The 13,350-nt window shown below is 45.3% G+C and overlaps 1 protein-coding gene across 4 annotated transcripts in view; it reads left to right on the top strand.

Moving 5' to 3' along the window:
- The window catches only part of MTMR1 (myotubularin related protein 1), a 60,429-nt gene that overhangs the window by 37,331 nt on the left and 9,748 nt on the right, over nucleotides 1-13,350 (top strand). For all 4 annotated transcript variants that reach the window (XM_057717498.1, XM_057717497.1, XM_057717499.1 and 1 more), the window contains 4 exons: nucleotides 1,725-1,910; nucleotides 2,370-2,576; nucleotides 6,843-6,935; nucleotides 11,880-11,993. In XM_057717498.1, the coding sequence (XP_057573481.1) occupies nucleotides 1,725-1,910; nucleotides 2,370-2,576; nucleotides 6,843-6,935; nucleotides 11,880-11,993 (600 nt within the window). The remainder of the gene's footprint in view (nucleotides 1-1,724; nucleotides 1,911-2,369; nucleotides 2,577-6,842; nucleotides 6,936-11,879; nucleotides 11,994-13,350) is intronic.

Below are 13,350 nucleotides of genomic sequence, written 5' to 3'. Positions count from 1 at the left end.
AAGCACTTGTTGGACGTGGGGCCTCTGCCCTGGCCTCCGGGCTCCCTTGGCAGGACCAGGTCCCTGTGCAGCTTGGGGCTTTGCATGGTAGGTGCTGGGGGAGATCATAATACAACGATGCCTGAGTATGTTGGGGGGAGGGGGACGTGGCACACCAAGCCTTGCACAGGTTAGCTTTCCTTAAGATGGTTTATTTAGTTAGTATTTAATCCCCACAGTGAGCCTCTGGAGTCTTTCTTGTGAGAAAGCTGGGTCGCAGAGAGAAGGTGAGGGCCCGTAGTTACTTGGGTGGCAGAGCTGGGATGACAAACCCACATGCCACCAAAGCCTGTGCTTTCACCCCTTGGCCAGCAGTGTCTTCAGTGGGTGCTGAGGGCATTGTTTATGAAAAACATCATCCTGCCACGCAGGCAGGACCAGGCTCTAGGCTGCTTTGTCCACAGTTGGTGTTTAGAGAGTGCTCTGTTGAAGTGAGAGTGCCTCACGTCATCCTGTGCCTGCCCGGAGTACAGGCGCATCCATACCTCAGGACGTTCTGTTGTTCACCTGCCAGTCGTGTGTGCGGCTCACGAGCTTGCTGGGGTCCTGGGCCCCTGCCCCACCCCCAGTTGCTGGGCTCCACTGTATGCATTCAGCACAGTTTGTTTATCACTCGTTCATGGAGGGACGTTTGGGTCGCTTCTACCTGTTAGCTGTTGTGGATATTGCTGCTGTGATTTGTTGTGTACAGGTTTTCATGTGAATACCTGTTTTTAGTTCTGTGGGAGTTGGAACTGCTGGGTCATGTGGTAGTTCTATGTTTAACTTTTTGAGGAACCATCACACTTTTTTCTACAGAGACAGCACAATTTTAATTTTTACCAGTAATGTATTAGGATTTCAGTTTCTCTATAGTCTCACAACAGGTGTTTTGGATGTTGATCTCTGCAAAATATAAGCTAATTATAGACCAGATTTTGTTAGATTACCAAGGGGTGAGCCATATACCCCTTTTTTGTTACATTTGCATTTTATTTTACTTAAATTACTTAAATAAATCTCACTGTTTGAGATTTACAAATTGTTTTATACAGAAGTTTTGCGGTAGTACAACTTTTTTATTCTGATGGGTGGTAGAATGTTTTAAAACACAGTTCTCCTTGTGTAAGATCCAGTTGTTAATTGTTTTTAAAACTGATGATGGGTGATGGAAGACTGCTGTGGGCTGAAGTCCTCACTCCTGGCACCTGTGGCTGTGACCCTGATTTGGAATAGGGTCTTTGCAAATGTAACCAAGTTAAGATGAGGTCATATTGAATCGGGGTGGGTCCTAATCCAGTCTGACTGGTGTCCTTCTAAGAAGAGATACACACATGAGAAGGCGGCCATGTGAAGATGGGGCAGAGATGAATGTGTCTATAAACCAGGAATACCCGAGGCCACCACAAGCTGGAAGAGGCAGAGAAGGACCCTTCCCAAGAGGGTTCTGAGGGAGCACGGCCCTGCCAGCACCTTGATTTTGGACTAAAAGCCTCCAGAACTGAGAGAGAAGAAATTTCTGTCGCTTGAAGCCACTCAGATTGTGGTACTTTGTTCCAGAAACCATGAGAAACTCAAACAAGGATGTAGGGGGCTTATTAGAAACACATGAGTTTGTTGCTTTTTAATGGTCTCTATCTGGTTAACACTAGAAAGAACAGAAAAGGTAACTCAGATGAAGTGATGCTTATCTTTGGTTTTCACAGGCGAAGGGTGGGGGCTATGAAAGCGAAAGTGTGTACCCAAACGCGGAACTCGTGTTCCTGGAGATCCACAACATTCACGTGATGAGAGAGTCGCTGCGAAAACTGAAGGAGATCGCGTACCCGGCCATCGATGAGGCGCGGTGGCTGTCCAACGTGGACGGGACGCACTGGCTGGAGTACATTCGGGTACAGAGAGGGCCTGTCCTTTACATGATTTCTGCTTAAGATTTCTCTGCATCTGGGCCACAAAGCTTATCTGTCTATCTGGGTGGTTTCTTAGCATTGCAAATGAGTGCATCTTTGCCATATACTTGGGCTTTCATAGTTTCCACAGGCAGCATCCAAACTGTGGTATTCATTGGGGGGCTTTTGTGACATAACAGAAAGAGATACTGCTGGCCTCAGATCAGGTTTTTTAAAGTACTTTGTGGCCCTTTGATAAAGGACCCTATTTACTACTGTAGTTTTTTCTTAGTGTAAGTTTTTCTTTTTTTCCCTCAGGATACTAATGTTTCTTAGTGATTCTTACATTGATTGCATTCTTGTTTGGTTTATTAACCTGAACTTCCAATGTTCTCCACAGAATTCTTTTTGCTGTGATAGAAATTAAATGTAACCTGGTTTAATGTGTCTTCTTTTCTGAAGATGCTTCTTGCTGGGGCAGTAAGAATTGCTGATAAAATAGAATGTGGGAAAACCTCAGTGGTGGTGCACTGCAGCGACGGCTGGGACCGAACAGCCCAGCTGACGGCTCTGGCCATGCTGATGTTGGACAGTTATTACCGCACCATTAAAGGATTCGAGGCTCTCATAGAAAAGGAGTGGATAAGCTTTGGACATAGGTTTGCACTGGTGAGTTGAGATGGTAAGGTGCACACTTCTCATTTTGCTCTATCATATGCATGTGTGTATCACATCAAATACACACACACACACACACACACACACACACACACACAGGAGAGGCCTTTATGCTCTCTGTGAGATCTGAATTGTATGTTCCTGGTAGGGCAGTCTTTTTTTTTTTTTCTCCATGTAGGTATGCCTTTTTTTCTTTTTTTTTAAGAATTGAGGTAAAATTCATATAACATAAAATTCACCATCTTGAAGTACATAGTTCAGTGGCATTTAGTGCATTCACAGTGTTGTGCAACCACCATCTCTATCTAGTTCCAAAACATTTGCATCACCCCCAAAAGGAAACCCCGTACACATTTAAGTAGTCGCTGCTCATTTCCCTGTGCCCCCAGCCCCTGACAACCAGTAATCTGCATGCCATCTCCCTGAATTTGCCTACTCTAGGTACTGGATGTAAGTGGAGTCATAGAATATTTGTCTGTCTGTGACTGGCTTATTTCACTAGGCACAATGTTTTCAAAGTTTATGCATGTTTTAGCATCTATCAATATTTAATTCCTTTTCGTGGCTGACTAGTATTCCATCGTGTGGATATATTGCATTTTGTTTACCCATTTACTTGTTGACAGACGCTTGGGTTGTTTGCACCTGGTGGCAATTGTGAATATGCTGCTGTGAACATTGGTGTATAAAGTACCGTAAGACTGGGTGCTTAAACAACAGAAACTTGTTGTCTCATCATTCTGGAGGCTGGAAGTCCAAGATCAGGTGTTGGCAGGGTTGGTTTCTCCTCATGGCTCTCTCCTTGGCTTGCAGACAGCTGCCCTCTTGCTGCGTCCTCATGTGGCCTTTCCTCTGTGCACACACATGCCTGGTGTCTCTCTCTGTCCAAATTTCCTCTTCTTATAAGAACAGGAGTCAGACTGGATTAGGGCTCACTGTAACAGCCTCATTTTAACTTAGGGCCTTTAAGGAGGTGATTCTCTCCCAATGCAGTCGCATTCTGAGGTACTGAGGGTTAGGACTTCCAACAGTCCCGGACACACAGTAGTGCTGAGTTACGTGTATCCTCTGGTTTTAATCCTCTCGGGACCCTGCGAGGCAGCTGCTACCATGGATAGATGGGGAAGCTGAGTGTGAGCTATCTGCCAAGGTCACCAGCTTTGGAGGGTGGAGCCAGCCTTCAGGCAGTGGTTTCCAGCCTGCAGCCACCCGCCCGCTGGGCGCTGCTGTAGTTCCTCCCCTCGGGTTTCCATGCGTGAGCTCCCACCCGAAGCCAGTTTCTGTCCTTGCCCACCTGTCCCGTCATCCGGCTCACGGGCCTTATCGTGAACGGCTCCACAGCTATTCCTGCCTCCATCTCTCCTCCTGTCCATCATTCTCATTGGTATAGAAACGTGCTGTTATTTATCCCACCTAAACCCAGCTCTCTTGACTGAACTTCCCCCTCCAGCTGTCACCCTGAATATCTGCTCCCCATTACAACACATCTCCACAAAACGAGTCTGGACTCACTCTCACTGTTTCTCTTCTGGTCTCTCTCAAACCCTCTTCAGCCTGGCTTCCTCCCCCCGCCTCCCCAACTGCTCTTGTCACGGTAACCAATGACCGCCCCTCTACCAAGTCCTTCTCTTATGTGGCCTGAGCATTTGATACTGTTGACTCTTCCCGTCTTCTGGGAATACTTTCTTCCCTTGGCTTCTAGGTTGCTACAACCTTCTGGTCCTCCCTCTCTCCCCAACTTCTTAATGTTGGGGTGCCCCAGGGCTCAGCCCTCACATCGTTTCTTTTCTCTCTGTATGCTTAATCCCAGTCCCATGACTGTAAATGGATGTATTTCAAATCTGTCATCTCCTCCCCATTGCCCTTGAGGCCCCCTTAGTTCAGGCCCAGCCAGCTCCCTTGGGACTGCTATGGCAGTCTCCCTGTCACCTATCCCCTTCCAACCCAGCGTCCCCAGTGTAACAGACGGGGCATTACAGAAAGCAGAACTGATGCGGCCTCTCTCCAGCCTGAACCCCTCTGAGCCTGCCCACGGCCTGCTGGGTTGTGGGCAAACTCCTCAGTGCCACGTGTGAGGTCCCTGGTGTTCTGGCGCTGGCTCACCTTTCCAGCCTCATGTCACCTCCTTCCCCTTGCCTCAACTGTGCCTCGCTACTTATGGCACCCAGGTGTCCCCCCACCTCCCCACTGCTTCTCATAGGATCTATCCCTGGCCAGCCAGAAGCAAGTTCCTCTTTGTCTTTCAAGCTTTATCTCAAATGAGACCTCCTCCATGACTGTGACTCGTGACTTTCCCACCTGGCTCCCTCCTCTGGCCCATCCTGGGATGGCCGCTTGTTCCTTTGCAGCCCCACCATACCCGTCTCAGACTGGGAAGCCCCTGGCACACTTGATCGCCTCCGTTATTTACAGGTCTTCTCCCATGACTAGACCACAAGTGAATTATTCATTGAGCACAGATGCTGTGTCTCATGTGTCTTGGTACCCCAGGTGCCTAAGTGAAGGGCCTGGCCTCCACTGGACACCATGAAACTGCCTAAAATCTTAAGGGCCGGGTGGGGGATACCTTGCATGCACCGTGAGAGTTCAGTGTGTGTCTATTAAAAGAAAGAATGAATCTTAAATTGTGAACTGTCAGTGCAAAACTTCCCTCAGCCTTAAATACTGAGGAGCAGGTACCAGAAATTATTTTATAAAAAAGTACAGAAATAAGGCAATGCATGCAGCCACTCTGGAAAACAGTATGGCAGTGACTCAAAAAATTAAAAATAGAACCACCATGTGATCCAGCAATTCTGCTGAGTATATACCCCAAAGAAGTGAAAACAGAGACTCAAACACTTATTTGCACTCCCATGTTCACAGCCGCATGATTCACAATAGCCCAAAGGTGAAAGCCCCCCAGTGTCCATCAGCAGGTGAATGGGTAAACAGAGTGTGATCTGTCCATACAATGGAATGTTATTCAGCTTTCAAAGGGAAGAAAATTCTGACACCTGCTACAACATGGATGAACTATGAGGACATTATGCTAAGTGAAAGAAGCCAGTCGCAAAAGGACAAATAAACTGCATGATTCCACGTGTATGAAGTATCAAGAGCAGTCAAATCTGTTGAGACAAAGGAGGATGAGGGGGACCAGGGGCTGGGGGAGGGGAATAGGGAGTTACTGTTTGAGTTTGGGAAGTTCTGGAGACGGATGCCTATGATGATTGTACAACAGCGTGAATGTACTTAAGGCCACTGGACTATACACTTAAAATGGCTATGATGGTAAATTTCATATGTATATTTCACTAGAACTTAAACATTTTTTGAAAAAAGAAGGTAGTACAGTGTTTCTCTGAGGTGTTCATGTTGACTTGGTCATTTCTTTTTCTGTCTTTCCTGGTGGCAATTTCATAGACCCAGTGTTTTTTGTTCTTCCTGTGTGGTGATTGCCTTGTATCTTCATAACTTTCTTTTTCATCCCTTTGCCTAGTCATCAAATTACTTGAAGTTTCTGTTAGAATGCTTGCTCACTCCGGAGCTATTTTTAATTTGACATTTTCAATGTTTTTGTCAGTCCTGTTTATGTGTTTGAAATTATCTTTTACCTTTTAATATGAATCTATTAACATCTTGTAAAATATCAAAAGGTGTGTCATACAATACTGGATATCAATTATATCTTAAAACTGGAAAAAAAAAAACCCCAGAGATACAACCCCAGACTGCCTCAGAGACTCCCCATTACCATTTCAGGAGTGAGATTTTGAGGTTTTCTGAGTCATGCAGAATTGGCTAAAACTTGTAGATTGTTAATCGTTATTTTGATTCTTAGACTTCCTGACATTTCTGGAAAAAAAAAAACTACCCTTGAGGAGAAAATGGCAGTCATGATGTGCTTTGTGAGCTGCTAATTGCTGGCCCCATGCTGACCCAGAGCACTTGGTGTGGTAGCTGGGGTTGACCCCGTCATTTGGACTGAAAAGTTGACTGGCCATTTGCTTATAACTTCTTGATCTCGACTATATTAAAGCGAAATTATAAAACAATCAACATGTAAAAATACAGTACACTGAAATGTTGTTTCCTAAGAGTAATGGAAGTCAGTTCAATGCAGTGAACATTTCTGAGTGCCTTTTATGTGCTGGGAATTCTGTTAGGCCTCGGGACATAAAAATGAGACGTGGTTTTTGCCACCAGGCAATTTAAAGTGACTTTTGAGAGGACCATGGCATACATTAAAGTGTTTAACCTCCTGATTCTTTTTAGCGAGTGGGCCATGGCAACGACAACCATGCAGATGCTGACCGATCCCCGATATTTCTTCAGTTTATCGACTGTGTTTGGCAAATGACAAGACAGGTGAGAGATTTTCAGTCTATTTCTGAGCTTCATAGTCTGATCCAAACATATCTTAAGGTTGAAGACAAACTTTAATTTCATGTTCATTCCAAGTGGAGATGTGTATGTGTTAAATATGTCCCCTTCTGTTATTTAACTCAGTTTGATTCTAATTACTTAGAAACAGAAGCAGAAAATTGGAAACAACTAGCTTCACACCAAAAGGTGCTTTTCCCATGCAAATGGTTTTCGTCCGTCATGCTGTCCAGCAGCTGTGCAAACCCTGCCGCTCAGTCCTTCTCTTTCTTTCACTTGCCCCCCTCTCTGTCAGGGTAAATAAGCTTAGCCTGCTGCTGAGCAGGTGCTGGAAGATTCCCAGCTGTTAGAAATGGGGATGTGACTGAACAGAGGGGTGGAGACCAGGGAATCCAGGAACCCTCTACACCCCGCCCCAGGCCACGGCCCCTCCCACCCCAATGTGAGGAGGGAAGGGAGTGTCCCAGGACCAGTGGCGGATAGGAAGCTGCTGAGCATCTCGTCACTCATGACCCGGCAGCGCACTGGGCCCCTTCCCTAAGTAGTCAGCCTGATGGTCCACAGCCAGAAGGCACGTGCTGTTCCTTCCCTTGTCTCCAGCGTCGAAAACCGAGTTTGGGGTCTTATCCTCATGATAGGCCTTTGTGCCAGAGAAATGGACCTGGAATCAGAGCCAGAGAGTGAACCAGAGGGCGGGAGACAGGGGGCAAACAGAAACAGAGGCCGAGACACAGCGAGAGGGACAGAGTGGAGGGAGAGGCAGTGGGAGAAAGTGCAAGCAAAAGACAGAGCCCTTTCCCGAGGGCCTGTGTGCGTGGCATCGTGGGGTGGCATCACGGACTGGGATTATGGGGAAGAGAGGATGGAAAAACATGGCCTGGGCTCTCTCCTCCCTGTTGACCTGGAGGTCTGGCCTTGGCTGCTTCAGGCACATGAAGGGGACCATATCATATAAAAGTTGCGCCTTCTTGGGCCCCACCCCTAGAGACCCTTCTTCTTGTGGGCCTGGGGAGAGGCCCAGGTGTGTGTAGTTCTTAAAAGCTCCCCAAGCTGTTGTGAAATGAAAATGAGTTAGAGCACCAGTGGTTCCCAGTGCAGTCCTGGGGCCAGTAGCCTCAGCCTTCCCGAACTGAGAGGTGCAGAGTCTCAGGTCCCACCCGAGACCTGCTGACCCCGGATGGGGGGCAGCACTCTGTTTCACGAGCCCTCCAGGGATTCTGCTCTACTGGGGCGCTGCTCACACTTCGTTGTGTACACAAATCCCCTGAGGATCCTATTAAAATGCAGGTCTGATTCATGGGTGTGGTGCAGAGCCTGAGCCATGCTGCTGGCCCACAGACCACACTGGAGTGGCAAGGATCACGAGAGAACAGACATCCCTTCAGAAATTAGAAAAAAATTGCGGTGGGATGGGGTTCTAAGCAGCCAAAGTCGATTTCACAGCGTCTTCAGTCCCTCCCTTAGAACTTACTAGTACTTTTGGACCCAGCCTCCCCAAGCTGATTGGGCTCTTGCATTATCTGAGTGTCAGTTCACAGCTGATTCAAAGCAGCCAATTAGATAGAGGGGTGGGGTGGGAAGAATGGTGGTCTCAGAGGTAGGCACCCGATGGTGTCAGTCATAGGCAATGGCAAATGCATACTCAAGAGGCACGGAAGCTGGCCCGAAGTCGTACTGTTTCATAGTGCCGTGTACTCACTATTTGTATTGATTCCAAGCCAGTGAGAAAATTAAATGATGGTTACATTCAGGTTGACAAGAAGGTATGAAATACATTTTAGGAGAATTACATTAAAAGGCTGAACACAGCAATTCTGTGCTTCTGATGCTTCTGAAGGATAAGGACCATTTTTGTGGATGTGAAGGAGCTTATTCCTCCCAAATGCCTAAAGTGTGCGTGTCTTCAAACTGACTTCCATTCTTCATACTGCTTAGTGCCTATTTTCATGTCTGTATAATTTTTGTAATGTTCACTGGATTTTTAAGAAAGAAAATGAAGGAGTTGGGTTAGAAGATCTTAGAGTTGTTAGATGCTTCTTATAGCTTTAAGATTCTGTCCATGAAATGTGTATAATTAATTTCTTTTAAAATAACATTATTAATGCATTAGGAGACACACCAATGATTGGTCTAACTATGAATTAAGTCACAAGTGAATGAGATATGTAGCTTGTTAGAAAAGATGCATTAATGTGACAAGATTAACGTATTTTTAGGTTTCCTACTGCTAAATCAAGTAAGCTAAGTCAGTGTAATGTTGTTAGACATCTCAGAATAAAATGCACTAGTCTGTGTGCACAAATTGATATCAAAGGAACTGAGGGAAAAAGTAATTGAAGGACTCTGCAGAAGAGTCTCAAAGACATTCTGCAATAACCCCAGTTTAATAGACTTTTTACCCTTTTGGATTGGTTTAATAGTTGATGTTTTTGTCCCTCAAGAGGTACAGAATTTCATTATGGATTTCTATGGGGTTTTTGAGACTACACATTTTTTAAAGTATATGGTGTAGTTTCCAGGAGAAGAGGCCAAAGCAAACTGTGAATCACAGAGGTTTAATCTTTTATTTGTATCACTCTAGCAGTTGCTACTTCCTCCAATGAAATGTTTCCTGAATTGAGTTTAATGCCACAGTGCCCTTTGGTTGTGAAAAGCAGTCCTGACCTAACATGAGTAGCTGGAGCCCTTGTGTCCCGATGTTGTGGGTACCGAATGGCTTGGGCTGAGCCCCGCCCACCCTGACCTCCCATACCTGCTACCCACTTGGTCAGAGTAAGGCTTGTAGTCAGTGGTGACAGAACACCCCCAACCAAGTTCACAGACCCAGAATGTGGGTACAAGGTTAGGAATAAAGACTCATATGACTTCAAAAATATGTCAATAGAAGCTTGGCTGTGCTAGTGGTAAATGTATATTTTTTTTATAGTTTTGTTGGAAGCTATTGGAAAAAGTTATTTTTCATAAAATGTTTTTATTAACATGGAATGGGTTTATAATTTTTTTATTATATACTGCAATTTTATTTCAATCACACAAAGTTACTGTGTAGGAAATTTAAATGAAACAGTATGGTAAAAATAGCAGAGAACCAAATTGTTGGTAAATGTATATTTTTAAATGTTTGAAAATGAAATATAAACTTTCTATTTCTATCCTTGATTTAATAAAGCTTTAGTATATACGTAACTGTTATATTTTTGCTTAAAATTCATAAATTTCTTGGTGCCAATAACTGATAAATAGAGCATAACTACATTGCATAGAAAAATACTAGAAAAAATTGACATAATGTCCTTGGCCTTTTAAAAGATAGCCAATTTGGAATGTGAGGCCATTGACAGAGTCCCAAAGGATGATCTTAAAGGCTCTGAGACAGGGTTAACCAGCGGCTATGTTTAGTACTTCAGCTAGATTTAGTTGATTTAGTTCGTCATTGATTTAGTTCATCTAAGAACAAGAACATTAGTAAGAACAATATCCACAGCTAGTTTCCAGAGGTTTCTAAAGAAGTGGTATTTTGGTGGGGCTCATTAGAACAGTTTTGTGTTTCTCTGAGAGCAATCCTTAAGGTAGAGAGAGGCAAGTCTTAATCTAGGGCAGCTGAGCAGAATTCCTTAGGTTGGCTAATGTAATAGCTTGGCAAGGGAAATAACAATTTCGGATGGAGTTTGGACAGTCCTGGGTTGACCATTGTTTCTAATTGAGAAGCTTGTCTCTGATCTAGTAAAGTAATAAAGATAAGCTTAAAAAATAAACCTTTCTATCAGTGACCCTGGTTGTCACTCTAGAGATGATAGAATTAGTTGTGACAATGTGCAGACATCTCTGATTAGGGAATAGATCTTTAAAGTGCGCTGACACACAAAAATATGCTGGGTAGTTCTATTTGGTTTTGTTCTAATTGGCTTTGCTTCATTGAAGAGGTGACGAATATTTTACTGTGTTTTTAAAGTAGAGTTCTGGTACATGGTGGGCTCCCAGTACCTGCCTGCTGCTAGGACCATCACCATCATTTCCCAATCGTCTCTCTCATGGCTACTAAATGTCAGCTACTGGCTAGAACCTCATGGCAATGGTAATTCTTTGCTGGAATTCTGCTAAGCCCCATTAAGAATTACCTAAAACAGCAATTGAGAGGATCGTGTGGTTTTCTTCCTTATTCTGTTAATATAGTGAATTACAATGATAGGTTGTTTTTGTTTTTGTTTTTTTTGGTAACCTTGATCTTCAAATCTTAAACCAGCCTTGCATTCCTGAGACAAACCCCACTTGGTCATGTGGTATTACCCCTTTTACATTATATATGGCCAGGTTCAATGTGCTTACATATTGGTAAGAATCTAGAGATGTATGTTTGTGGAGTTGTCTCTGTGGGAAGGTTTTTGAGTTGTTTGCTTAATAGAAAGACTTTCTATTTCTTCTTGAGTCACCTGGGAACCCCCCTTCCTTCTCTGGGACTCAGAATGTGCTTCCACAAGGGAAGCTGGGACAATATTAGGACCTGTCGTGTTGGTTTCCATTCTGGGCCGGGGCGGGGCAGGGTGCGGGGGTTATCACAGTCCCATGCTCCTGCCTGTTGCCAGTGTCTGCAAACAGCTGGGTCATATATTTTGTCCAGCTCTCTAGTTGTTTCTGGCAGAAGGGTGAATGCAGGCTGTTCTGTCATCGTGGTGAGAAGAGGAAGCTCTGCAAGCTTTCTTAGGCACTGAAAAGTACAACAGTTTTTGTTGCTTCGGGTTGTTTGTCAGCCAGATCTCTAAGCTTGGACCGGAAACTATAGACAATTAAGTTGTACATGGGCCCAGTTTTCCTTTTAGTCTTTGACTATATTCCAAGTTGTAGCTTAGCTGCCTTTCACAAACAAATTAATACCAGTTTGTTTTAGAAATTGAACTTTAAAACTAAACCTTATTTCTCTCTCCATTTAAGTTTCCTTCAGCATTCGAGTTTAATGAATTATTCTTGATTACAATTTTGGATCACCTTTATAGCTGTCTCTTTGGGACTTTCTTGTGCAACTGTGAACAGCAGCGACTCAAAGAGGTAAGTGTGTTATATCCTCTGGCTTTCCTGATTGCTCAAGTGCCTTTCCCATTAAGTGCCACTGTAGAAAGGGGACTGAGTGGAGAGGAGACTCGGGTCTCGCCCTGCTGCTGTCTGTAAATGGAGGGGTTGCGCGAAATGCCCTCCCAGGGTTCACCAGCCCCAGTGCATGTGTCTAATCTTCCATCTGATTTGACCAAAGCCCCTTCCTTTGTGGGTGCTGGGGCCCAGGGAGCCCACAGCTTCCTGAGGTCTGTAGGGTCAGGACTAGACTAGACCCCTAAACTCCAAAATGCTATGATCCTGCTTGTCTTTCTCTGTGCTCTTGGGCAGAAGGTTGCTGGGAGACCTTGGACAATGACGTCTGTAGATGAGCCCAAACCTCTCCCGAGGTAGCAAGTTCAACTTTCTTTCCATCAAGCTGCTGAAGCAGCAGCTACGAAGCTTCTCCATTAGATTTGCCTTTTCCTTTTCTCCTCGCTTTGGGATAAAAGACAGAAGTGATCAAAAGTGAGGAAGCATTGGGAGAAGGTAGCTTAAAGAGTGTCCTCTGATTCATAGAAAAAGGAGTTCTGCCTGTGGGTTCAGTGTGCTAGAACATTCGAGAACTTAGGAGGAAATGGCAGCCTCCAGTGCCCACCCCCCTCTCTCAGCAGCCGCCCCGCAGCTGACCATTCCCTCACCTCATGCCCTCTCTGGCTCTCCCCCACCTCGCTGGCCTTCCCCGCTCAGTCTCTTCCCTCTTAAGCCATCTCTAAACTTGGAGTCACCTCGGCCCGGGCCCGGGTCCTCTTCTTGTTCTCTCTCTAGGTGACCTCGTCCATCTCGGGCATCTGAATGCTGTTTTCCTGCTCCTCTCCTGCTCTTTTACGTCCCACTCAGTGGCACCTCTGCCTGTTCAGATACTAAGGCCACCCCAGCTGCCCCGTTCAGTCCCTCAGTGAGTACTGCCAGCCCAGTCTCCAGGATGGATTTGTAATCTGGCCGCTTCTCACTGCTCCACTGCTACAAGCCTAGTGGAAGCCGCCCCCCTCCCCTTCCCAGGCTCTCATCTGGAATAAGGTAGCTGCCCAGAAACGAGCTTGACTCCCTCCATTTCTGACCTCCAGCAGTCAATCTAAACATAGCAACCAGGGCAGCTTTCCCAAACTTCAGACCCATCACGTGCCTCTGCTCTGCTTGAAACCTCCCTGTGGCTTCCCACTGTGATCAAGATACAGTCCACACTCCTGTGGGCCCAGTGTGACAGTGTGACTGGGCCCTGTTAACCCCTTAAGGAAAAGGAAAAGAATTTAAAAGAGTGAATTTTATGGTATGTGACATCTCAATAAAGCTGTTTTTAAAGAAAAAATCAACG

This window comes from Hippopotamus amphibius, chromosome X, assembly GCF_030028045.1.
Source record: "Hippopotamus amphibius kiboko isolate mHipAmp2 chromosome X, mHipAmp2.hap2, whole genome shotgun sequence".
NCBI lineage: Eukaryota > Metazoa > Chordata > Mammalia > Artiodactyla > Hippopotamidae > Hippopotamus > Hippopotamus amphibius.
This window is presented reverse-complemented; position numbering and strand designations above follow the sequence as displayed.